A 26,919-nucleotide genomic window follows, 5' to 3' on the forward strand; every position below is an offset into this window, starting at 1 on the left:
ATTGGGTGATTCAGTGTAAGGACCCACAGGACTCAGCATTCGGTCGTACTCACAGATAAGATGTATTATAGGGAAGAGATAAAAAGCCAAATCAGCAAAGGCAAGACATATGTGGGGCAAAGTCTGGAGGAAGCCAGGCACAAGCTTCCAGAAGTCCTTTCCTTTGCCAGCTCCCAGGGTGTCCTTAATTCCTCCAGGGATGAATCTGTGACAACACATGCAAATTCTTGTCTACCCAGGGCACTCATGAGAGACTCCGTGCCCAGAGATTTTATTGGGGGCTGGTCACATAGGCACCCTCTGACTATTGCATACTAAAACTCCAGACTCCCAGAAGTGAAGCAGGTGTGCGACGTGAACAATATGATTTGCATAAACAGTTTGGGCACGAGAGACACCCTCAATCAGGTTCCCAGAAGCCAGCAAAGGGCCAGCCCTGAAAACAGACCTTTCTAAGGAGGTCTGTCTCAAGCCCTCCTTAGACTTTATTTGTACTGAGAACCCCTCCCCCCTCAAAAAAAAAGATATCAGGAATTTCCATCTGGGATTTTGACTTCAGCAAGTGGCAGGGGGCCAGGGGCCCTCACTGGACCATCCACCCAGACACCAAATCTGGGTGTCTAGATTTACATCACATCCACACCTACTCACTATTTCTGATTTGCTTTCAACATGTTTACTTCTGCAGTTACTTTTCTGTGTCAGGCAAATAAGGCAGGTGTTTTTTTTCCCCTTACGAAGGTATTACGATTTTATTTAAAAGGGCATTTGAAGGACAAAAGGTGGGTTGATTTAAAGTAAGTAATCATGGCACACATTGTGAAAGTTGATGGGGAGTGACCAGGCCCGGGAGGCCCACCTTGAAGACCTTGGCTGGACGGGATACCAGGAGTCAGGGGACATCTGGCTGGGGGAGTGGCTCACCCGAGTGCTCTGTCAGTTTGCCGGGCTTCCTGGGAACGTGCCCAGCCTGTCGGCATTGAAGTCCTTCCCAGGGTGACTTGTCATGTGGAAGCCGTGAAGGCAGAAGGGGAGGCTGGGCGACTGAGTGTGTTTGCTGCAGCTTTGGGAGGGAGTGCAGTGGTGTGTTGACGACTGACTCATTTTGTGTGTATGTGGAGAGGGAGGGGCTGTGTGTGTGTATGTGTGTGTGTATAATAAGACTATTGTTCTCTCCATAGATAGATAAATATACATGCACAAACACACACACGTACTTTTCTTCCCCACTGAACCATTTGACATTTCGGGGCCCCTCACCTCTATATACTTCAGCTGCATCTTTTAAGAATAAGGACATTCTGATTAAAAAAAAAAAAAGAGGAAAAGACATGACCAGTATTCACAAAAGAAGTATAAAAATGGCCTTCCAGCATGTAAGAAAAATGCTGAAACTCCCTTCTAATTAGAAAAATGCTAACTAAAGTAGCACCAAGAAAAAAAAAATCGCACCAAGATAGCATTTCTTACCTATCAGATGGGCACAATTTTAAAATATGACACCATATTCTATGGTGAGGCTGTGGAGAAACCAGCACCCTCCTATATTGCTGGTGGGAATGCAAATGGATTCAGCCCTTCTGGAGAGAAACTTGTCAACATCTAGCAAAACTACATTTGCCTTTCCCTTTTGATCCGGGCAGCCCTTAGCAATCTACCCTGCAGATATACCTCTAAGACTGTGAAAATGAAGACATGCACAAGGTTATGTGTTCATTGCAACATTGTTTGTGATTGCAAGGGATTGGAAGTAACCTAAATGGGGTTAAATAAACTCCACTACACCACCAGTGGAGTAGTATGCAGCTGTAACAAAGAATGGGGAAGAGCTCTGGGAACTGATTTGGGGTGATTACCAGGACATACTGTTAAGTGAAAAAAAGCGAAGTGAAAAAGAGCATCTGTAGTATGCTAACATTTATGTAAAAAAAAGAGGGGAGAGGGAGATAATAAAATAGAGATGTATCTGCTCATTCGTACAAAGATAAACCAGAAACTAAGAAGACTGATTACTCACAGGGAGTAGTGGGAAGGGAGGGGGAGGGATGGGGATCCTTCCTTCTTTTTCACACCGATGTAAAATGTTACTCTCCTGGTTTTGATCGTTGTACCCGTGGTTATGTCTGTTGTTCTGGGTGATGGGGACACAGGAAATCTGTACTATTTCTGCAACTTTTCTGTAAGTATCAAATTATTTCAGAATAAAAAGTAAAAAAAAAAAAATACAGAGTACCTGGCACATAGTAAGGACTCTCTAAATATTTGATGAATGATTAAATTTGTATATTAAGTTATTTGAGAAGTCTCAGAGCAAAGCAACCTACTTAACTTCGAGGGAAAAAAGAAAGGATAAAGACATTCTCTCCCATAACCACAAAATGATTATCTCACCCAAGAAATTCAACCTAGATCTAATGAAATTATCTAGTACACTGACCCTATCCAATTTTTGTAATCACTCCCGAATGTCCTTTATAGATGTGTCTGCTGATGTTTTATTTGTTGGTTTTGGCATTGCATTTGGTTGTCACGTTTCCTTAATCTCCTTTAATGGAAAGCAGTTTCCTTGCCTCTCTGTCTTGGATGACATGGGTGCTCTTGAAGAGGCCAGAGGACTGGCTGTTTTGGATAGGACACAGCGGGGAAGGCAGTTTCTCCATAATCTCCTATGCACATGGGACGATCCTTAAGTCTCAGCTCTGACTGGATGGGCTCTAAACCCCCCGTGTCCTGAGTGATTCCTCGGGTGGGGACCAAGCAGCTCTTGGTATGATCGTGTGATGGACACTCTCAGCCCTTTCTCCTTCTTTTGTGCCCTCTCAGAGCCTGTGGTTATGCCCTCCCCTCACTCTGGACTCGCACTGCTTAGTTATCCCTCAGAGAGAGTAGCAGGGGTCAGAGATGAGAGGGTTTCATTGGCTTCCTCCCACCAGGAAGGCTAGGGATTCCTGGCACCTTGGGAATGGCCCCAGGGGCATCCATTTGGAGGCCACTGAGATCTACAGAGTAGCCAAGGAATTCTTTATAGTTACTGACCGAGAAAAGGATGCTGGGTATGTGTCAGAACCCAGCCATTCGTTTGAAAATACTGGGAACCTCTTTTGATTTTACACATAATTAAAGAACATGAATATTTTAAACCAACGGGATCTTTTACAGTGTTTGTGCTAGGCCCCTGTCCCCAACCCCTGCAGCGGAAAACTGGTACCAGGCGGCTTCATGGTGTGAAATACTGCCCATAATCGCAGGTTACCCCTCATAAACGGAGACCACAGGAAGATCCACCCTCGCTCTGCAAGGTTCCTACAGGAGTGTGGGGGTCAGCACGTGGAGGTGAAGCCCGTGAGCTCTAGAATCAGCAGATGTGAGCTGGGATTTCAGCTACTTGGGGGCTCATGAACTTGGGAGAGACACTTCACCCTCTCTCTAAGCCTCAGTTTCTGCATCTCTGAAATGGGTTACTAGCATTTCTTGTGTAGGGTCATTGCCAGAGTAAAATGAGATGACTCATCAGCAGCACTTATCTCTGGATCTGGTGCAAAGCAGGAGCTTATTAAATGAGCCGTTTAGTGCTCTTGCCACGGTTGCTGTTAGCCAGGCACCTCTGTGAGCAGCACCAGCTGTTTCTAGAAGCAGCGGCGCTGATGAGGGCGGCTTCGCCCCCATCTTGGTGTCATTGGTAGCATGCGCAGAAACTCCCAGCTGATGATGATCCGCAGCTCACCTCGTTGGCACTGGTTTTATGGACATGCATCTTGCACTCGCCCTCATCCCTGCTGAGAAGCCAAGAAGACACAGTGGTTTCCCAGCAGCAAAGCTCAGCATCCCCAGCTGGCCAGGACAGGGAAGGAAAAGATTTCTTTTTTGTTAGATTTCTTTCCAGCGCCCCGCCTGGATTTCTTCACATCAGCGTGCACTCAGAGGCAGCGGGCTGTGAGCTGTGGGCCGTGAGCTCTCAGTGCTGTCAGACTTGCGAGCAGAAGGCAGTGGTCTCATGGATGTAGTGTTCTGAGTCTTGGAGAGGTGCCGCGGTTCAAGGGTGAGGGTCCAGGGCTGGGGCTCAGGACCATAACTCTCTGGGTCTTGCTCCTGCTCTTCACCTGCACCCACAAGAGACCTCTAAGGAACGACAGTGAGGGACGACCAGACCCCCTAACCCCCAGGTCTCCACCTACCCTCATCCACTCCTTGCAAGTGTCCTCAGTAGCGTGCATGAGATTGACTCATTGCACACGCTTTGAGTTGCAGCTCGAGCCTTCCCGTGCTCCAAGTTGTCTTGGCCATCAAGCCGTTGACATCACTGGCGGTGAACTTGGAAGTGGGTAGAAGCGCACGTTTCCCTGCCTCTCCCCCACTCCCTGCACTGCTTATCTTTGCTAGCGAGGAGAGATAGCAGGAGGTTCAGAGCCCCTGAACCTCATTTCATTTGCAAAGGAATATCATTCCTCTTTGTTCTGGGGGCCCGGGCTAGTTGTCCCACAGCACACATATTGACAGGCGGCTTTCTCTGCCCAGCTGCAGTCAGAACTGCATGCAAATTGCCCGCGATTTCTCACCAGAGCTCAAAGCTCCCTGTTCGGCCTGTTCAATTGCTCTCCCTGCAGGAGGAGGAGCAGGTGGTGTTCAGCTTTGAACTCGGTCCACATGCCCCAAGGATAAGTGAAGGTATCGTTTGGTCTTAACAAGCGAGTTGGGGGGTGGAATAAAATCCCTGTTCTCTAAGTTTTGCATTGGCCAGGAGCCAGGCAGAGAGAGCAACGTGACAGAGACTGCAAGTCGAAGGCTATTGAGAGCGTATGGTATTCAGCGGCAGAGCATTCAGCCTCCAGCTTCGTGCCCAGAAGATTGTTTTGTGGGTGGAAAAGAAAGGAGCCTTTCAGCCCCTCTCCTTTGGCATGCACCGCGGTTTTTCGCTGAGCAGCCGTTTCGGAGTTTCCTCTTGGAGTGATTGGTTTATGCTGTCCAGATGTGCACAAGGCGATGGTTTTGTTTTTCGGCTTTCCAGATGTGCACGGCCAGGAAAATGAGCTTTGGCAAAAGGGGAGGCCTGTCTCTGCAGTCCCGGGAATCTGGAGAGCCCACAAAGCCGCCCTTGTGTAGGAATCGCAGAGCTTAGGATCTGGAAAAGAGCTTATGGGTCGCCCGATTCAGCCTCCTTATTTTCGAGCAGAAGACACCACGGCCCAGGGAGTTGGGACATGCTCGCTGCTGATTGATGACCTGCAGCTGGGAGCAGACAAGACATCGGCCTTGCTGGGGCTCCCGGGCCTGCATCTGCGCACATACCTGTTTCATGGCTTTGTGCACCTGGCACTCTTGTAGGTGCTTGGGACACATCGGTGAACAGACAGAGATTCCTAGCTTGTTCTGATGCCGGGTCGGACACGGGGGAGAGAGCGAACCATACACAAGAAAAATGAGTACGTTGTACAGTATGTTGGACGGTAGGAATTGCTCTTAAAAAAAGAAGGAAGAGGAGAAGAAAAATTGACTAGGCTCAAAGGGGAATGGGAGGGCTGGATGGTTTGTAATTTTAGATAAGGGGACAAGGGCAGATTTCATTGGGAAGGTGACTCTTACAACTGTGGAATAACCAAATGGCTCAAAGTTTGGTGGCTCAAACCAGTAAACATTATGTCGTGTTCTTTGTGGGGTCGGAATTGGAGAGTGGCTTTGCTGGGTGGCCCCTGCTCTGTGTCCCTTCTCAGGTTGCAGTCAAGGAGTCATCTGGAGCTATACTCATCTAAAGGCTGGAGGACCAGCCTCCAAGATGGCGGACCACATGGCCGCTGGCTGGAGGCCCTCGGTCACATGGGTGCCTCTGAGCGGCTGCTTGAGGGTCCTACACCATGGCACCTGGCTTTCCCCAGAACTAATGGTCGAGAGACATAGACAAAAGCCACAATGTCTTTTATGACCTAGCCTTGGAAAAGTCAGATGGCCTAGTCTTGAAAGAGGTGCAGAGATAGCCACAGATATCCAAGGAGGAATATTCCAGTAGAAACACCCAAAGCAGGAGCAACCAAGCATGCAGAGAGAGAAGGGTAGAGAGAGAGACTAGACAGCTAGAGTGGAAGGAGCCAGGGAAGAGGAATAGAGGGGGTCAGAGAGAGGACAGAGGGCAGGGACATGTAGGTCGCAGCAAGCCAGGGGAAGGACCTGGGTTCTACCTCTGGGTGAAAGGGGTAGCCACAGCAGTTTCAAGCCAGGGAGCAGGTGTGGAGAGAACAAACGGGAGGGGCAGTGGGAACAGCAAGGAGACCAGGCAGGATGCTGCCACTGTAAACCAGGCAGGAGAAGGTGGCGGTCCCCACCTGGGCGTAGCTGTGGAGGGGGTAGGAAGTGCCTGGATCTGTACAGGCTTGGAGGATAGATCCCCAGGATTCCCTGTCAGGTTGTGTGTGAGGAGCGAGAGAGAGTGGCCAAGAATGACATCAAGGTTTGTGGTCTTCCTTCCCCAAAGCCGTCACTGGCCACTTTTCTCCCCGCCTTCCATGGTTTTATACAGAGATGGCGTATGGGGAAGGCTTGGAACCCAGCACAGGTTGTCTTATTGCAGTGACCCCATGCTGTGTTCAGATTATCACCTCCCCCTTTGTGGGACCTTGATTACTCTGTCTACAAAATGGAAAATGAACTTACACCCCCTAAGTGAAAGAAAGAATAAATGTTTATAAAGGCACTTACTTAAAGCTCTTTAGAAGAAAGTACCAAAATGCTGGAAAATTTTTTAGTGACTTGCAATGGTATTTTTTGTGCTAGAGAACAAAATGTTTTTGTTGCATCCCCTCCCCTCAAATGTTGATCCTGCAGTTGGAGTGACTGGAGCAATCAGCGAATGAGAGACTGGAGTGAAGGATGGCAGGGGGAAGAACGGAGGTATCCCAGGAAAGACCCTACACCGAGGGGTCTCCAAACCTATGGCTGGGGGGACACCGCCCGCATGCCAAGTTTGCAAAGTGTTCAACACGCATAACCCTCATGGGATCCTCCACCTGGGTCTTGTAGGGCCCCCTAAACTATTCACAGAATGTCCCCAAGCAGGCACGACCAAGTTGAGCTATTGGAAGTGAAGACAGCGGCTCCTCTTGGAGAGCAGGGACCCCGGGATTGGAGGCTCATGGGGTGCTCAGCATGTTCTGTTTCTTGAGCTGGGTGTGGGTTTCGTGATGATCAGTAAGTTTCTGAAAATTCATCAAGCAGAACTCTTAGAGTATGTGCTCTTCTCTTCATGTACATCAGCTGCGATAAAACGTCTTTATTAAAAGGCAATAGGAAGTTATTCTTGTCCCCAGAGTGTGACCCCCACCCAGGACCTGAAGTCCTACCTTGAGAGCATCTGCATTCTCTGCTAGAATGCATTGTTTTTAAAAATCAGGTTTTTTTTTTTAAGATTTATTTATTTATTAAAGATAGAGCTGGGCAAGGGGCAGAGGGAGAGGGAGAATCTATAAGCAGACTCCTCCCTGAGCAGGGAGCCCAATGTGGGGCTTGATCCCAGGACCCTGAGCTCATGACCTGAACCAAAACCAAGAATCGGATGCTAAACCGACTGAGCCATCCAGGCGCCCCTAAAAATCAATTACTTTAAAGGAGAACTCACCAATAAACTGTTGCTTTTGGCCTCTGACGCCTCCTATCAATTAGCAGATAAGAAGACGTAGCTCGGTTTTGTCCCATTTGGGGAATTTATGTGACTAGAAGCCCACAGAATTCATGATTTGTGTCTAGCCTTTTTTGCTCATGATTTTGCCTCTGAGATGCTCCTACTGTTGCAGGTAGCTGTAGATCGTCCGTTCTCGTTGCCAAACGCCATTGCACGGGGGGGAACAGACCACCGTCGCTTTATTCATTCCATCCTTGATGGGCGTTTGCTTAATTTTTGGTTCGGGGGCTACTGATACAGCCACGAGGAACTTGGTAGAGCCTTTTTATGAGTATGGAAACACGCTGCTCTGGGGTCCATACCCCCAGGTGCTTTTAACCAACTGAGCCACCCAGGCGCCCTTCCCCCAGGTGCTTTTAAATCATGTGGAGGCAGCCTCTTATCTGGCCTGTAGGGAGGACTGACTTATTTGCTGGGAGACTTGGCAGGTGAGGATCCCCAGGGCGTCCCTTGGGGAGTGAGAGATCCCCTCCAGCCCCAGGAGGCTATTCCTCAAGGAGAGGTGTGCAGTCATGGTCTGAATCACCCTCCTACGCCACCCTGCCTGTGGCTTGACTTCCTGGGGCTGTTCCCCGCTCTCTTTGAGAAGGGCTGCCCACTTTAAGGGAAAGGATGGGTCATCTCGGCTTTCCAGCCTGGGGCAATAAGCCTCCCAAAACCGAGAGAAGGGGGTGGGGGAAGATCCCTTCCGTGCTAAGCCAGCTCCACGGAGCAGGTAGGGCCCCGGCAGCCCCGCGGGGAGCATCCAGCCCCTTCCCACCTGCAGGCTCATCAAACACCTCCAGTGGCAGCCCGAGTGGGAAGCTGGTGATGTCACCGCTGAGCCTGAACACTCAGGCCTTTCAGGGCAGGAAGATAACGATCAAAACAGTATGTAAGGGCCTGCCACACAAGAACACACACGCTCGCGGCCCAGGGGAGGATCTGAGGGCCCAGGTGAAGCGGGGCTTGTCAGGAATATGCTGTTCTCCTTTCATTATTGGCGGGCCAGAGAACATAGCCTGGAGAGCACGCTGCGGGTTGCAAGGACGCTCACCTGCCAACTCTCAGGGAAATCACTGACTCTCCCTCCCGTAGTAGCCTCCCTGGGGACACCTCGCCTCCAACCACAGAACTAAACCCATTGCTGAGCAATAACCTCTGGTTGGGGTTCAAGCAGGAATGTCCCATTGCACAACTCCGGGGGGGTTCCACTCACAGAGCACACAATGTGCACGGTTCCCCCAGAATCGTGCAACTCCAGGGTCCCAGAGCTACTGCCTTAAGAATGAGGGAGCGGGGGCACCTGGGTGGCTCAGTCGTTTAGTGTCTGCCTTCGGCTCAGGTCATGATCCCAGCGTCCTGGGATCAAGCCCCACATCGGGCTCCCTGCTCCGTGGGAAGCCTGCTTCTCCCTCTCCCACTCCCCCTGCTTGTGTTCCCTCTCTCACGGTCTCTCTCTCTCTGTCAAATCAATAAATAAAATCTAAAAAAAAAAAAAAGAATGAGGGAGCGGAGGCCCGGTCATTTCCCAGTGTTGAGTGTACCCTGAATCCCAGGAGTCTGTCCTGCCACCGCTAAGTTCCCGAGAAGACTCAACTCTGCCGAGCCTAGAAATTCTCAAATGAGATGAATGAGATCAGATATTGTCCTTGCTGGGTCCAAATCATTTTTTCTGGTGTTCAGATACTTGGTGAAGAAGTCAGCTCTCCTAAGCTGTTGCTTACTCTCGGTCGGTGGTTCTCAAGCAGGGGTGATTTGCCACCTAGACCCCCCCCCCCCAAGATGTTCTGCAGTGTCTGAGACATTTTCGGTTGTCAGGACTGGGAGGATGCTCCTGGCATCTGGTGGGTAGAGACCAGAGATGCCTCTACACATCCCACAGTACCCGGGACAGCCCCTACAGCAAAGAACGATCTGACCTAAAACGTCCACAGTGGCAAGGCTGAGGACCCCGGCTCTAGAGATGCTCCAACCCCCTTAACTCTGGAGGTCTCTGGTTAACACCTCCTCAATCCGGTCTGCTCTCCTTGCCTCCAGAGTGGGCCCAACCCGCAGGTCACTGCTGAGTGGGCATAAGGCAGCACCGGAGCCCGGGATGGTTTGATGGGTCTGCATGAGGCCCAGAGGACCCGAAGTATGTGACCACTGTCACTCCGTGGCTGGGTGACCTTGGGGACAGCTGCTTGTGCATCAGCTTCCCCATCTGTGAAACGGGGATATTAAGGGTAGGAAACACAAGGTGGCAGAGAGGACTAAGGGTTTGCTACGTGTAAAACACCCACAACCACGCCTGACCCTTCCATCGCCTGCAGTAAATGGCAGGGATGATTATGACCGTTTCTATTCCAGCCGGGGGACCTTAGGCACCTTCGGATAGGCCTAGTATCTGGAGACGGGAGATGAGAGATGAGCTGACTTTGGCCACAGGTCATCGCATGGGGACTGTGTGCTCTGTGGTGCTGCCCACAGGGCACACGCTGAAAGTTCTCCCCAAGTTCGAGGCCCGAGATGTTAAGTGAGAGGTCTGAGTGGGTATGGCCAATAAGTGGGTCTCAAGGGAACCCTCCAGGCATCTCATTCAGCAGGGGAGTCTGCATCCAGACGTGGGCTGGACACCACTGGGGTGCATGCCCACACTTGGCTTTGGGGCGACCCCTGGGGTGGGGCTGAGGCCGGGGCACTAAGCACTCAGGTTTGCCCTCGAAAGCCAGCAGACTCAGCGGACGGTGATGCTTTCCTGTGCGTAGGAATGGTTTTCACAAGTCTGATGTCTGGGAGAGCTGGGCTGTGACTTCTGCGCATGTCCTGTGTGCGTGCATGTGTGTGTGGGGGCTTTGAGCTGGGGAAGGGGCAAGAAAGAAGGCCTGGATGGCCCGGCCTACCATCTCATACACTGGCTTGCTCTGTTCCTTCTTCCCACAAGACGTGTGTCTCCTTATCTCTCTCTGTCCATTTAAGGGGTCCCCATCCTTCAGAGTCCATCTTGAACGTCACGTTCTGTCTCAGATCCTCTTCCTCTACTGGAATGTTCTCCGTGCGGGTTTTGTGCTTCCCTTACGGCCTTGAGCCAGTTGGACTACATCCTGTAGTTCTTTGTAGGCAGGGGTTTTGCCCTCGATTCGACTGTAAACTCCTTGAAGATGATGGGGCGCCCTCCCTCACATCTCTCTTCACATATGACATAAGCTCTCACACGCGGCCAGGGCTCAGTGGTGGATTCGGAGTCCCCCTTGAAAGGGGGCTCCCACCTGGCTGTCAGTTGCTATTGCTGGCCTTGTGACCAGGAGGAGGTCACAGAATCGAGAAGGTTGAGGAGCGTGAGTTGGAGAAGAAGTTCGTATGGGGTTGGGAAGGTCACCAGGCGGTGTGGGGAACAGCAGAGCCCGAGTGCCACCTCATTCAGGAACCTCGGGCAATTTTTAATGGTAGGACCAGCTCTGGGCTGTGAGCTGTGAGCGGCACTTCACAGCGATTGTCCACAGAAGAACCCCGAAAAGGAGGGGAGTTTGTGCCTGGTTCGCAGACAAAGTGAAGGCCGAGTTGCGTCCCCCCCCAGGTCTGTCTGGCACACCCACTGTCTGTCACACCGTCTTCAAAGACATGCAGCTTCTCTGTGCCTTTGTTCCTCCTTTAACCATGAAGGTGTTGAACAACGGGGCCTCCAACGACCCTGTAACCCGAATGTTCTCTGACTTTTACTCTGGGGGCTGAGGAGGAGGAGGATGCAGATGATAAGCCAGGCCTGGTCGAGGGGAAACGGGGTTAGGCCTCTAGTTGCTTCCAGGCCTCTAAGAAAAAGCAGAAACAACTGCCCACCGGCATGGCCTTTCCTCTTGTCGCTCATCTCTTGGGATCAGCGGTATCTGAAGGTAAGGGCAAGGAGGCCCCTCCTAACTAGCAGCCGGGAGGGCCAGCATTGCACCTGCCAGGCCCCGGCCCCCCTCCACCCACCTGCTCTCCACCCTGCCCCTGCTCTCCCCACAGACGTCCTTTGCTGGCCTTTCTCTCCCCTCCCTGTTAATCCTGGTCCGGCTCAGGTGACAGATCACTGTGGGGCTTGGCTTGACACCAAAGGGAAGGGGTGCTGTCAGGGGAGAGCTTGTGGTTTCTTTTCTTAATGAGCCCTTCGTCCCCACCTCCCTGCCGCTCATTTGCCACAGTCTAGACTGGTGATGGTGTCTTTGTGCTCCCTTCGGGAAGAACAAAACACAGAACACAGCAGCTTCACTGTCTTGGGAAGGCCAAGGTTTGGGTTTTCCCCTTTGCTTTTTGAACCCTGTTTGGAATCTTCATAGCCCATCCTGGAAAGGAAACCTCTCATCTGGGCTTTCCGTCCCCAAAGTTGAACGCAGGAGGGGATGGCCCACCAAACCCCGCTCCCTGGGGATGCGCTTCCACAGGCGCCCAGGGGGAGCAGAGTAGGGCTGCACGAGGGAGGGTGCATCTGGGGCTTCCTTCCTGGAAGGCTGCCCTTTTGCAGCCCAGCCTGCTGCTCTAGCCCCCACCCCTGCTTAGTCAGCTCCGAGCTCCTGCTGCCAAGGGACCAACCCTGCCAGCCTGAGCCCCTGCCATCCTTCTGCTTCTTCGCCCTGGGCACCTGCAAGCCACTCTCTTCTTCTCTGCTCTTACTAGTCTGTCTCCCCAGCATCACCCCCACTTTGCTGCTTCTGTTCTTTGTTCTTCAGGATCCCCTCCAGGGCCCCCCAGTTCGGGTTTCATGCACAGGAAGGACCCAATCTGCAGGCCAGCTGGTGCATTCACAAGGAGCCGCTGGTGTCCTCAGCTCCGACCTGGGGCCACCCCCCCATGCTGCTGGGCGCCAGGATAGCAGGGAAGGGGCTTCCGGTTCGGAGGTGGCCATGGCCACGATCCTCGTCCTCACCCACTCTGATGATGTCTTAGGTCATTGGCTCTCAGTGCCGTCAGCTCATTCTTCCAAGTCTGCGGATCTGGAGCCCAACACCATAGCGATTCACTGGAGTCTCGAGGGTGGGCCCAGGCATCGGCATTTGCTAGTGCGTGGCCAGGGCCGAGGGCTCTGGGTTTTAATTCAGTCCCGAGCTGATGCAAGTGACGAAGTGGAACAGGGGGTGCAGAGGGGACCGAGTCCTTCTGTTGAGTCTCCCCTAGCTAGTTGAAGTCTCACGGATGCAGGGCATCCAGCGGAGCAGGGGGACGCGGTGGGCGAGCACGTGTATGCACGTGAAGAGCAGAGCCGAGTTAAGAAGGGACATACAGGAAGATGGGAAGGGCGGAGAATCCGCAGTCTGGACCTTGTCGGGGGGTGAAGGAGCCCAGGAGCACTCAGGGGAGATGTGGTGATCACCTGGCAAGGTGGTGCCCTGCTGAGGACGGCCTGGCAGGATCCCGAGGGTGTGGCACCTGGTTGGGCTGGAAGCGCCACGCCAGAGCCAGGGTGGGGCCGAGGTAATGTGGCTTGCCAGGGATAGAAGAATGGGGTTTCTGTGCTGCTTATCAGGTTGGTGGCTCCCAGACAGGACGTGGAGGAGGCTTCCACAGCCCGCCTGGTGCATGGCTGCGGTCAGTGCTGTGTCAACGTGAGGACTTTGGACGGGGAGCCCCACCTCTGACTTGCTGGTGACATGGGGCTGGCCACTCTGGAGTTAGGCTGGGGGGACGGCGTGCGCCTACCTGTGCATGGGGCGGGGCAGGCGATGGCCGTGGGCACCGAGCCCGCCACAAAGGGCTGTTTCCACGGTCAGGAGAGGGGTACTAGAACTGGCCAGACACTCTGATCTTCCTCATGAAAGAAACCGTGATTCAGGGCTTTGCAAAAGGTCAAGAAAGGTTGTATCCACTTATCTATCTGGGAGTGGGGAGGGGATACTGGAAAAGTGTCGGGAAAAGGATGACCCCTTTGAGGGTCTGTTTGAGAAGGCAGGGCAGGGGCCAATGAAATATTGGCAAATGGACCCTTAAGGTTCATTTCTTAAAAAGAAATATATTTCAAATGCCCCCATGACACGGATAGCAGAAGCCTCTAGAACAAGCTGTATTTCTGCCCAGGGCTGGTGGGAGCTTATAGGGTCCTGTGACTCGAGCAGGGCTGGCCGGTATTATCCAAAGCTGGGTTTGGATTCCTAGACCTGGGACCCAAGAAGTGAGAAGTAAGACTCTCGACCCTGATCCCAAGGCCGGCCCTTTTCACCCTCTGCAGATAGTGGGCAGTTTGTCCTCGAGCCTGACCAGTTCCCAGAGCCCAGCCCCTCTAAGTCCCGCAGGAGCAGAGGAGGGAGGATCTCGGTGAGCACCGCAGGGGCCCAAAGAAGTGTGGTGCCCGGGCCAGACCAGCAGGGTCGGCGGGATAGCCGAGCCCAGGAGATCATCAGTGTCCCTGTTGGAGTCTGCTCAGGACTCCCCTGTCCCATTCCTGAGATTGCCTCTCAATAAAATGCCATGTACCCATCTCCATGCCGTAGGGAATAAAACCACAATGTACTGAGAACCTCACACGTGCTGGGAACTTTACAGGCATGAGGTCACTGGGCCACATGGCCATGAGCAGTCCTTCTTGGGAGAGGTTACCATCCCTGGGCAAGCCCGGCTGTGTTATTCCTAAGGATCTGAGATGTCCAACGGTAAATGGTTTGCACAAAGTTATGCGGCTAAGCGGCAGACCCCGGTCATCCTCATGCCCAGCCAGCACGTTCTCTGCTCACTGCGGCCCCATAAAGATCGAGCATCCCTGGGGACCAGGGACAGCAGGAAGGGGTAGACGGTCTGCATCAGCCCATTCATCTCCGTGTGCCCTGCACCTCCACACAGGCCCTGAACTCTCTCCTTTCTGCACCTGTCACGGGTCTCACCTGGATCTCCCACACCCAAGGATGGTGTTGCGTCTAGGCCAGGGGGTCCTGTGTGTGTGTGGGGGGGGGCGGGTGTTGCCTTCATGTGCCTTCTTGCTCTTTCAGGAATTTAGCCATTGGAATCGGGATCCAGAATTTCCCAGAGGGCCTGGCTGTCAGCCTCCCCTTGCGAGGGGCTGGCTTCTCCCCCTGGAGAGCCTTCTGGTAAGTGCTCCAGAGTGTCCGCTCTCAGAGGCCGGGGTCGTGTCTGATGTAAAGCTCAGAGCAGTCCTTCATACGGGCTTCTTTCTCCGAGAGCGCCTCCTCTGACCTGGAAGTGACCCTGGAGCTTCTGCTAAAATGCCGACAATCTGTTTGAATCCTGCACCCCCAGGCGTGGAAGGAAGCTCAAGAAGCTCATCTCCTGACCTTCGACCTTTACATAAACCAGCCCCAGTGGTCATGTTTCCTATTTCAAAATGCCTCCAGGTGTAGCCACGCCATGCCCATTCAGTGTTGGGTTTTCTCCCTGTCGAGTAGGAAGTAAACCAGTGTTTACTCGCAATGTCACATGCCTTTACGTAGGCCCATTCGACCACAGCCTGTCTCCAAGAGTCATTACATTGGCCCGGCTCAGAACCCTTGTCAACGTGAAGACCAGGATTGTGTCAGGAGGGTCTGGGAGATGATGCCTCTTGCACTCAGAAAACGTGTTTTCATAGTCCCCATGGTCTTTCTAGTCTATTCCTTAGTGTTACTTTTTCAGTGACACGTAAGGTGAGTCCTCAGTTTTCAGAGGCGAGAACCGTGGCCCAGAGTGTCAGATGACCAGCTCTCGGTGGTGACTCCGAGACCAGAAGTCTAATCTGTCCCTCAACTCAGGACTCCGAGCCCCAGAATACCTCTTTGTTAAAACAATCGCCACTCTAGAATGTACAGTGAGGGCGTTTTAAAAGATTGCTAATAACAACAATTGAAAAATGCCTTCCATTTTATGGGACCTTATGACTGACAAGTTCTTACTCATACTTAAATTATTTTATTTTACCCTCTCTTGTCTCTTTCTCCATTGTTGGAGTCTACGGAACAGAGGACGGGGTGAGGGCAGGGCAAATGGCCTTAGAGATGTGGTTTGAATGTGAGTTCCGGGAGCCCCAAAGCTGTGACTGTTGTTTCGTACAGGAGGGGCACCACGGGACGGGAGGCGAGGGAACGGGGGGGCCTCGTGCTCAGCGTCTGGACCCCGAGACTGAACTTTTTTTCTTCTCAGTCCAGTCTGGGCTTGACGTCAAACTCACTTTTTTCCCCCAAGTGACAAAGCCGAGCCTGGGAGTTGTACCCACACCGCAGAGCTGCAGAGGTCTGCCGACCTGTGCACACAGCCTAAGTCAGGAAGTGGTGTTCCTTTAGAGGGTCCTGCAGTGTAGACAGTGTCTCCCCCATGCCAGCTGTCTGCTCCTGGCCAGGGAGAAGCGGGGGGAGTGGGGGGCTTCACAGCCCTGTCCTGTCACTGGGGAGGCCAGCTGGACAGGGAAATGCCCCAGGGCACTTCGGGTTTCCTACCCCCATTTTACAGACAGAGAGATTGAGGCTCACGGGCAGTGCATCTTGCCAGATGCCCACACCCGGAATAGTGGGAAAGGTGTCCCAGCTCCCCTGTCTGTTGGTATTCAACCCAACAGCCGGCTGGGCTCAGCTGTGGGGATCAGGTACCAGCTTCTCTCCTGCTCTCTGAAGCCTCAGGGCTCACGTGGGCTGCTGTTTTCATCAGGGCTTCTGAGATTGCAAGCAACAGAGACCCACCTGCTCAAATAAAGGGATTCTTCTTTTAAATGAAGAAATCTCACCTTAATCCAAGATGGGGGTACTGGGGGCCAGCCCTCAGGAGATACCTGGCCAGGTAGGTCCACCTCGTCAGCAGAGGGGCGTGGGTGCAGCTCCTTCGGAAGGGGTGCAGAGGTGGCCCGAACCCCCAAACCTAGCGGGCACAGCCGTCCTTGGGAAACGTCCGCACCACTCCTAACCAGTGTCCTGCCCGTCAAGAGACAACGCCGACATCGGCTGGCGAATGGATAGAGAACACGTGGTGTGTCCGTACAGCGGGATATTACTCATAAAAGGAATGAAGTGAACGCCGATATTGTGTTACGACATGGGGGCACCTTGAGAACATTACGCGAGATGAAATAAGCCAGCATTGCATGAGTCCCTTTATATGAAATATCCAGAATAAGCACGTTCGTAGAGACAAAAAAGCAGATCGGTGGTTGCCGGGAGCTGGGAGAGGGATGCATGCGGAGTGGCTGCTCATGGGTATGGGGTTTCCTTTTGCAGTGATGAGAATGTTCTGGAAGCAGGTAGTGGTGATGGTTGTGCAACCCTGTGACTATGCTAAAACCACTGAACTGTACACATGAAATGGGTGTGCCCTATGGTATGTGAATTAGATCTCAATAACGCTGTTATGGAAAACAGACAGCGGGGACAACTTAAAACCCCACGGGACACCCGGAAGGGGGCACCTGCCGCGTCGGAGGAGGTCGGGGAAGAAGGCGGTGGCTGAAGACACAGCGAAGTCCTTTTGCACTGCCAGGCGCAGATACGACGCGGAAGGAAAGGCGTCTGTTTTCTGGGGCTGAGTCAGCAGTCTGAGCATGCTGGCTGCGTGTCCGCTTGACCCTCCCCTGGTGGCACGTGTCTCTGGTCTCTCCTTAGGTACGGGCAGCTGAGCGGCATGGTGGAGCCACTGGCCGGGGTCTTGGGCGCCTTTGCCGTGGTGCTGGCTGAGCCCCTCCTGCCCTACGCCCTAGCCTTTGCTGCGGGCGCCATGGTCTATGTGGTCACGGACGACATCATCCCGGAGGCTCAGATCAGGTTGGAGAGCGAACCGTCCCTCATCTCCCCCTGGCCAGGTTCCCAGTCCCAGGGCCCCAGCCTCCAGATCTCCTCTTTCTTCATCTGTTACTCCTTTCTTTGCTCCCACCCCTTCCGGCCCCTTCCCAGGATCATCCCCATCCCCTTCTCAAATGTGCTCTCAGAAACGAAAGAGATGAGCAGGGCGGGTGGAGAGACCGACCATTGACCCTAGGCAGGGGCATCTACACTCCCCGAATCCAGATGATTAGCCCCGTTTTGTGTATTGCCCCTTTCTCTCCCACCCGTCCCTTTGTGGATTTTTCTGGGGCTGCAATGAGGGGAGAGGTGAGCTCTGATAGGCAAAGCTATCCATCATAGTCTCATTGTGTTGCTATGGGCTGGGTGTCAGGGGGTAGGGGCTTGCTTTCTTTGTTTCATTTGGTTTTTATAGCAGAACGATGTTGAGGCTAGATTAAAAGGTCAGGCTCAATAATATCATCAAGAATTTAATTGCCACTCTGTATTATTCAAGCATATATTCCAGAGCCACGAGAGGCATCTTTGGGCAAGTTACTTCTGTATGCCTCAGTTTCCCCACCAGTAACAAGGGAATAATGACAGTGCCGACCGATCTCATGTGATCATCCTTTGGGGTTACATGAGTTAGTTTGCCTGGCATTTAGCAAGCCCTAAGAAGTGTTACTTGTCAATATTGTTCTTATTAATCATAGTGGTGTACTTTCTATTGGAATTGGACTTCACAGAGGATGCTTTCAGCTTGGATGGTGTCCCAGAGTGCATTAAGGTCTTCCTTCCCTTCCTTCCTAGTGGTAACGGGAAACTGGCCTCCTGGGCCTCCATCGTGGGATTTGTGGTGATGATGTCCCTTGATGTTGGCCTGGGCTAGTGCTGAGATGCTTCGGACCCCAGGAAAAATGGCACCAGGAAACTGCAATGGTTGGCTTCAATGGGACCACAAGCCTCTTCCTTTACATTAAAACACTTTTCCTTTCTCTCCTTTTCATCTCATTATCCTGATTGACTCTGATTATAGTAAGACAGTTTTTACTCTTCTTTGGAGGGAGATCTTGGTTTCATTTAGAATGTCAAGGTGTCACGGAACTCCATATTTTTGTTTGGCCACTGCATAGAATCTTTCTTTGGTGGGATTACCAAGGACACCCAGATCAGGGAAATCTCTGCTGTCATACTTTCAGTCTCCGTCACTGGGCTCAGTGGCAGCTTCTCAAGGTCACCACCTACAGGAGCAAGCTACCAAGAGAGAAGCTTCCTAAGCATTTTTGCCTCGTGACTCAGAGCAGAATGTCCAGGACATCTCTCATCTGTCCCTCCTGATCGTTCACCATTGATCATCTACCCATGAGACCGGAACTGGAACGTCATGAACATAGCAACCCACTCTCCAAGGTCCAGCCAGCCCAAGAAAATATGCCTTCCTCTGCATCCCCCGAAGGAGATGCTGTATGGGAGGGGACACAAAGGGAAGGAAATCTGTTAGCCTTTTTCTTTCATTTTTTATTTTTTTAAGGCAAAATTGACACTATTGATGTTAAGGGAATTAGGGAATTCAGACAACTGTGAACACAGAGTGTGAATGCAGCTTTGATTAGAAACCTCTGCACTCTATGGATCCCAGAGCAAAGGGGTTTGTCATGGTGTCCAAATCCCCTAGACATTTATTTCGATAAATTTATAGCCTTCAGTTTTCCAAGAGACTTGGGGACACCAGAGGATGGTTGGAACTCAAATCCTTTTGTAGTTATGGAGGGAGCCACTTAAGCTAACCTAAGTGAGAGAAAGACATTTGGGAATCTGCAATAGGTCCTTCCCGGTTGACCATGTGACTTGTAACCTCACCTTGAACCCTTAGGCTATCGCAAGCTTTGCTGGAGTTTGGCCGGAGAGCTTAGGATGAAGAAGGAAGAAGGCATAGGAAGAAAAAGAGATTTTTTACATTCCCCTTGTAGGGTAAATCTTAGCCAAGTCATCATCTTGAAATGACTCTAAAGGATGACTTGAAGTAGACTAGAAGCCAATCTGCTCTTTCCTACACATAGTTTCTCCAATAGGGGTGATATAATTTGTCTGCTTCAAACAGAGCTAAGTAAGGCCTACTGTCCTCGTTGGTCAAAGGAGTATGTGGGACCTTGAGTGGGCTCTGCCATTAAGGCAGGCAGCCCAAGACCCAGGCGTTCAGGTGTTGTGTTTATCAATGCCTGCCCTCTGAGTTTACATGTTGAATTGCTTCCAGGGGTGAATACCCTGCTCTGTGAATGCTCTGACACCTCCAAAGCCAACCTTATGCTGGGTCTATGTATGTTCTTCTGGAGCACTGATGATCAAAATGGAAGACATTCAGGGGCTTTGATTGGTTGAAGTTAATGGGTTTGGTGGTTAGTGTATGTGTATTTTTATGTCTTTGTATGTAGTTCTACATAATGCAAACTTTCTGATGGACAAGACCTCATAACTGTGATTAATATCAATAAAGGGGATATTATTGTGGATGAGCTGTGTTCAGTCCTTCTCCAAGCCGCTTCTTGCCAGGGTTGATAATATAAGAGCTAACTAAAGTTAGTCCCAACATCTCCCCTACCTAATATTAGTATAAGCCAAGGAAAGAGCCCAGCTGAGATAGGCTAGTTAGATTCATGGTTTACAACAACAAATCCAACTCCAGCTAACTTAGACAGGAATTTAATGGAAGGCTTTTGGGAGCTCATAAAATCTATAGGAGAAACAATCTTGAAAATGGGCTGGATCCAAGAAAGCTAGAGATCTGGGACCACGACCCATTCGCATCTCAAAAGCAGCTCGGTTTGGGTGCCACCGATGCTGGTCCCTGGACTGAAAACCACTCCTCAAACTGCTTCTCCTTGGTTCTACCACCACCACCGTGGGGATGAACTCTAAACTGACCCTGATTCTTTGTGTCCTCGTTCCACATTCAAAGTTCTGGGCAGTAACATCTAAGCTGGCAGAGCTTCCGTCCTGTGTCCATGTATGACCATGAACTAGCTGGTCATGCCTCCCTACCAAGACTCACCAAAAAATGGATTTTCAAATTTTGGAATGAGTTCAGATAGTGGAGACCCAAAAGAAGAAAGAAAACAAATTTATTCCATTTATTAGTCTCACTCTTTTGCTGTTCCACATCTACACACACACGGATTTCTCTCTTCACTTTTAAACAAAGCTTTCTGCTTAGATAATGGAGCTCTCCCTCATGCAATCGAAACTTCATTCTTCCCCTTTCCAAATGGAGCTACCCTAATTGCCAGTTCCCCCAGTAGTGGAGCATTCCTTTTTTGGATTCAAAACCTCTAAACCGGTGGGGTCCAAAGGTGAAGAGAGTGAGTTGTTAGGTAAAGTGGAGCAGGCACCATCCCCACTCCCCCATCTTCCAGACCTGCTTAGTCTGGCTCTGGGAGAAACAGCCCCACGTATTGATCCCTGGTTCTGAACACTTGTTTTAAAGGACAGTATCTCAACTTCATTAGATACTGTCTCAGAGCTAGTCCTGAAACCATATCTGCAGTAAATCAAGTCACAGTTCAAAACAAATCACTGCTCCTGGGTGATAGGCTCAAATCACAAGGGTATCCACCCGTTGCCTTCCCTCTTTGATGGTAAAGTGAATTCCATGGTCAGAAGCAGCGTCACATAGAATGCCATAGTGATAGGGAAGCAACTGCAAATCCAGATATATGAGCCTGCTTCAGTGGGGTGAAATCTGTGCCTCGTCCACAATGGAAGAGGTCCAAAGTAATCAGTCTTCAACTAAGTAGTCTGTGGGTGCCCTTGGAACATCACCAGCACTCAGGGTCCGGGCCCAGTCCGTATAAACCATTTCCAATTAGCAATGGAATTTTATGAGTGTGTTAGATGACCCATACATAATGGACAGCCTGGGTCACACGTGACACTCAATACTTTAGGGATAATCACCTGCTGTCCTATGTTTCTCATGCTAGCACAGTAACCCTAGGACCTCTGTAACAATTGTATGTCAATAAATTGAGACTCATTTAGACTTATGTTCTTCCCTCCACTGTTGAGCATCCTAAAAATCTCTTCCTACCCATATTTCCCCCCAATTTATCAGTAAAATGAGAAAAATCCTTGGGGAGGGTATGTGCTATGGTGAGCACTGTGAATTGTGTAAGACTGATGAATCACAGACCTGTACCCCTGAAACAAATACTACGTTATATATTAATTTTTAAAAAAAGACCCAAAAAAGCCACCCATTTTTGTCATTTACCTGAAATTTAAATTAAAAAAAAAGAAGAAGAAGAAAGAAAAATCCTGAAGTAATGTTGGTTTCAAATCCTTATTCTCCCCGGTTTGAGTTTGCCATTGCCCTTCCTTTGGAGGCATGCTGGGATATAACTCTGATCATTTCCGGAGACAATACAGGGTAGTGCATGAGGAGAACTGGCTTTCTCTTGGAGGGTGACTCCTTCAGGCAAAGCAATGACAGCGTCTTCAAGAAGTGTTTCAGAAGACCGGAGGAAGGGCAGTGTGTTTCAGCTGACAAAGGAGGCTCTTTGAGGATTTAGAATTCAGAAAATTCCAAGGTTTCCAAATCCTCCCATATATCTCTGTTTTGCTTTTCTGGGTCCCACTGCTTCCTGACCAATGCTTTCTATGGAAAACACAGCCACCACCAGCACAGATATTCAGCCAAACATGGGGATCAGATTTTGCATTTGTTTTTCTACCTTTCTCAGCCTTATGGACACAAGAGGTAAGAGGATATTTAAGAACTGTCATAAGAGATCTCTAGGTTTCCGTCTTTTCCTTGAGCTCATATTTCAGGACTGGAGCTTACAAGTGTGTTTTCTCTAAGCTGTTATTAGCACTGCTTGAGGGGACTGCCTCTCAGTCCTCATGTCCTTGACTGTTTGATGGCCGAAACTTGTTCCCTCAAGGCTTTGTCTTTGATGGGCCCTTCGTTCCAGGTGACTGTAATTGAGAGATGGGGGTAGGTATTAGCCTCTGGATCTTCTCTGGGGACCTATCAAAGACATTCTCCTCTGCTGTTCTGAGGGAAGGACCAAAAGGCCATCAGGTGAAGACTGTGGGCCAGACGGGGTGCTGCTATGTGCCCTAGTCGCCTCCTTTAAAGCTCGACTTCCAGATGATTGCCCCACTTGGCTGACAAGGAAGGTGAGATCCAGGAAATCTTACTCTGGCCAAGATGGTGATAGGCAGTGGCAGGATTGGTTCTGCTTTGCACGGAGGAGGCAGAAAGTGACTTCTCGGACCCTGCTCCCTAAAGCTTTCCAGGTGCAACGTTCTACACCCGTCCACCATGTAATAAATGGTTGAATCTGTGAAAGTTGGAAGCACTTGGGAGCCCAGGGGTCGTTCTTTTCCCCCCTTCCTTTTTTTTTTTTAAAGATTTTATTTATTTTTTAGAGAGCGAGCGAGAGAGAGGAACAGCATGAGAGGGGAGAGAGTCAGAGGGAGAAGCAGGCTCCCCGCTGAGCCGGGAGCCTGATGCGGGACTCGATCCCAGGACCCTGGGATCATGACCTGAGCCCAAGGCAGACGCTTAACCATCTGAGCCACCCAGGCGCCCTCCCCCCTTCCTTCTAAACTGAGGTATGATATATATATAACAAAGGCACAGACCTTAAGTGTATACAGTTCCACCCATTTTTACCTACACGCCCCCGGGCCGAGCCCCGCGACAGGGTCTTGGGAAGCCACAGGCGTGGGCTCCCCAGGTCTCAGGTGCACTCCCCCGCCCTGGCTACGTGCCCTGGTCAGCCGCCCGGCCCGCAGGTGCCACCCGCCTGCCCCGCCAGCTGAGGTTGGGCTGCCTGCGCGGGCGCCGGGTCACTGGGAGCCTGCCGGGCCGCCTCCCCCGGGCGCCTGGCGCGACGCCGGGCCGGTCCCCGGGCGGGCTCCGCGGGCTGCGGGCGGCTCTTTACCTGCGCGGGGCGGGGCCGGGGCCGCGGGGCGGGGCTCCCGGGACGCGCTGGGACCCGCCCCTCTCGGCCGCCCGCCTGCAACGAACTCGCGAGGCCTTCGCCGGGTTAGGCTGCAGCGAGGCCGTTCGGGCTCCACGGAAGAGACCGCTGGCTTCCCGGGACTCTGCTGTCTGCAGGCTTGTCCCTTGCAGCGGTGGACCCCGACTGGGGGGATCCGAAGTGCATACAATTTGAGGAGCGCTCTCTGGGGAAAATAAAAGGACACACACACAATTAGGCACAGGGCTTTGGAAGGGGCACCTGAGTCCAGCGCCCCTGCGGTGCAGGCCTGCCTCGCTGGCTGTAAGGTAAGTTCACCTCTGTAAGTACACCCCGAGCCGTAACTGACCCTGCCTGACAATGCTAGGGGATCTTAGAGGTTCCAGAACTTCGGGAGTTTTATTGAGTGAGTTCACTTTGTGATCATCTTCCTAACCCAGCCCAACCCCTGCAGCTGTGACAAGGGGTGGACTTGTGTTCACAGGCAGGAGGAATACTACTCAAAATTGTGCTGCTCTGTCCAGGAGCAGAAAGAACTACACCTGGAAGAAGTTGTTTTCCTTCTTCCCGAAGAAGGAGGAGGAGGAAGGCTGGCCCTGGGCTGCAGGGAGCGAGGGCGGGAAACAGCAACCCTAAGCCTTCCTTTGGATCCACTCAACCCTCCTCCTTTCTAGTTCTCCTCCTCTTGACAGTGCCTGGGCTTTGCCAGCGACTTGATAGCAAAGGGGTCCCGCATGGCCACCATCTGTCCCCAAGAGCTGAGATCTATGCGGCTTCTGATGGGGTTGCTCAGCCTCAGGATCCCCAGGTGTCCTTAGGGCACTTGGCTATGCCCTCTCTTCCAAGACATGGAAGCCGTAGGTGGATGGATGAGTGAAAAGAGCAGCTGGATTATGTAGGCCCAGGGAAAGGCCTAGGATTCTTTTTGCACAGGGTAAACCTTGGGACCTGTATCCCAACACCGCTTGCTTCTTCCCCTGATTAAAAGATCAGATCGGAAATTGTGTGGCATCCCCTCTGATGTATTTGCCCCTCTCTGGCAGACTTACAACCACAACGTTAACGAGTCTTTTAGTGGCCTTGTTGTCTAGCAAGGAGGGGTATGCATCTAGAGTGTTTGGAGTTGGTGAGGATGGGGTTTAAGGTCAGGCTTAAGTCCCTTCGCTGATGGCGAGCCATGACCTCCAAGAAGTCCAGGATGTGTCAGGGAAGAAGGAAAAGGTAGGACAAGCCTGGCGGGAGCATGCAGAGCAAGGGGAGACCCTTAGGCATAGTTTGGTTCTGTTTTCTAGGTGTGCAGTAGGGGTGTTGGAGGTGTACCCCCTTCTCTGACCTTGCCTTTTAGCTTTAGGGTTGCATATGCACTTGGGTCTGCAGTCCACGCTGGTCACTACCACACTGTGGGGGGTGTCCCATCGCAAAGAACAATCAGCTGTTTTAAGATTAGTACTTAGATTTCTATTCCTTCATCAAAGTTTCTCTTGAACAGGAACCTGCTCCCTTTGTGCTCTTTCAATGAAAATGCTGATTGAACTTACTCTGTGAAATTATGGGGGATGTAAAATTGGTCACTTACTAGCAAGTCCATAATATAGGTTAAAAGAAAAAAGACCTCAGTCTCTTAAATAAATGGTTCATGAATCTATAGATTTCCTTCCATGTGGGCATTGTTCATATTTAGTAACCTGGTGGGAGATGGTCACTGTCTGAGTTTTCTAGTGTTATGTAACTACCACCAGCTGTGTGGCTTAAAGCAACCCACATTATTGTTTCAATTTCTCTGGATCAGGGGTCTGGACATGGTTTAGCTGGATCCTCTGCTCAGGGTCTCACAAGGTTGTAGTCAAAATGTTGGCTGGGCTGTATTCTCTGGAGGCTCGACTGGGGCAGAGTCCACTTCCAAGCACATGCGGGTGGTTGGCAGAATTCAGTCTTGGCAGTTGGAGGACTGGGAGCCCAGCTCCTTGCTGACTGTTGGCTGTGGGCTTTCCTTAGCTCTGAGGGGCCACCTGTGGTTACTAGAGGCCACTCACAATTTCTTAGCCCATGGGCTTTCCCAAGCTGGCTGCTTTCTTCTTCACACCGGCCTCTGCGGGAGTGTGCCAACAAGAGGGAGCCTCATATCATGTAGCAGAATCACAGGAGTGACATCCTATCACCTTTGCCACGTTCTCTGGGCTCATGAACTAGGTCACATGAGTTGATTTCATAGGTTCACGGTCGTCTTTTTCATCAGTCAGGCTAAGCATGGCACAGAAGACCACGTGGGTAGGATATGACTTTATTCTCTCGCATATCCACTTAAGAGTGGTGTGCAGTGAAAAATTGGACAGATTGAATGAGTAGGGGGGAGGCTGGAGTCAAGGGTGCCCACCTGGAGAGATGGACTGTCCCCTGTGAGCCCTGGGGATCCTGGTCCTTCTGCCCTCCTCGGAGGGATGTCCATGGGCTGATACCCCAGAACTGTGGGTCAGAGCTGTGGCCAACTCTCGACTTCTTTATACGCCCCAGCGGCAGGAACTGGGGATGCTGAGTGCTTGGGGAGAAGCATCGCAGTCTACTCCCTCCTGCCCCATCCTCTCTCATTAGCAGGGCTAAGTAGACATGCTTCAGAGTCCAGGTAACAGTTTCCCTACAGACACGGGAAGAGGCTGAGATGCTTGAATGTCGGTCACTCTCTTTAGTTTGGTCTAGAAGCTTTTACAGATCAGCTCCTGTTACATATTTCATGGCAGTGGTCGTCTGTGTCTCAGCCATTGGCTGTACTTGGCAGACAGGAGGGAAGGAAGGGAGACACAGGGACAACAATCACCAAATACCAGTCTACTACCAGACCTTTAAGAGCGTATAGACCTAGCAACCTCCCCGGGATTTTTTTAATGTATATCTCTGTACATTCACGCCTTGTGTAAATAGACTTCTATAATAAAAACAACAACAACAAAAACCTTGTAGATCAGAATCAAGCCTTAACTTTCTTGCTTTGGAACCCAAACTTTAATGTCAGGGAGATGTGAGATGCATAGACTTTTGGGTCATCTGGCAGAGCTTAAAGTGGACCATGCTCTGGAAACTAGAAAGGTTTGTGAACCTATATTGTCCTCCTTCCTAGAGCTGTTTCTTTACCCAATAGGTTATGCATCTTTAGGAGGAGGGGTGAGGTAGGCGTGTGTGTTTGTTTAATGTAGAATTCTTGGCAAATGTAAATTTCTTGGCAAACCTATCAGTTTGGCAGGTGCTGAAAAGTTCTTTTTCCAAACCAGGAAAACTCCGCTGCCACTTTCCCCTCATCATCTTCCCAACTCCACCAGGCAGAGCGCCCACCTCTCTCAGCTCTCGGTAGACCCAGGCACCAGCCACGGCGACAGTGTCTGGGTGGATGACACAGCCATCAGGGTTCGAGCTTTTCCTCAATGGGCTCTGTCATTCTGAACATTCGTTTCCCAGCTTTGAAAGACAAGGGTGAAGATGGGTGGGTGGTTTACCCTCATCGTAGGGTTTGGGTTGTGGTGGGGTTGGGAAAGAAGGGGCAGGGCAAAGAGGAAGGAGAGAGGGACGTTAACAGGGATCCATTCTGGGACTGTTGGCACCATTGGAGAAATGTGCT

General features: G+C 51.3%; 1 protein-coding gene across 6 annotated transcripts in view; it reads left to right on the forward strand.

The window, feature by feature from the left end:
• SLC39A11 (solute carrier family 39 member 11) overlaps nt 1-26,919 on the forward strand; it is a 559,067-nt gene that overhangs the window by 307,750 nt on the left and 224,398 nt on the right. For 4 of the 6 annotated variants that reach the window (XM_035026140.1, XM_035026138.1, XM_035026141.1 and 1 more), the window contains exons 8-10: nt 14,581-14,679; nt 17,170-17,328; nt 18,139-19,838. The exons of the other annotated variants lie outside the window; for them this stretch is intronic. In XM_035026140.1, coding sequence (XP_034882031.1) covers nt 14,581-14,679; nt 17,170-17,328; nt 18,139-18,217 — 337 coding nt within the window. In that variant the 3' untranslated portion in view covers nt 18,218-19,838. Of the gene's footprint in view, nt 1-14,580; nt 14,680-17,169; nt 17,329-18,138; nt 19,839-26,919 lie in introns of those variants that run through there. 6 annotated transcript variants of the gene reach the window in all.

This window comes from Mirounga leonina, unplaced genomic scaffold (assembly GCF_011800145.1).
Source record: "Mirounga leonina isolate KUSES-001 unplaced genomic scaffold, KU_Mleo_1.0 Mir_197, whole genome shotgun sequence".
Taxonomy (NCBI): domain Eukaryota; kingdom Metazoa; phylum Chordata; class Mammalia; order Carnivora; family Phocidae; genus Mirounga; species Mirounga leonina.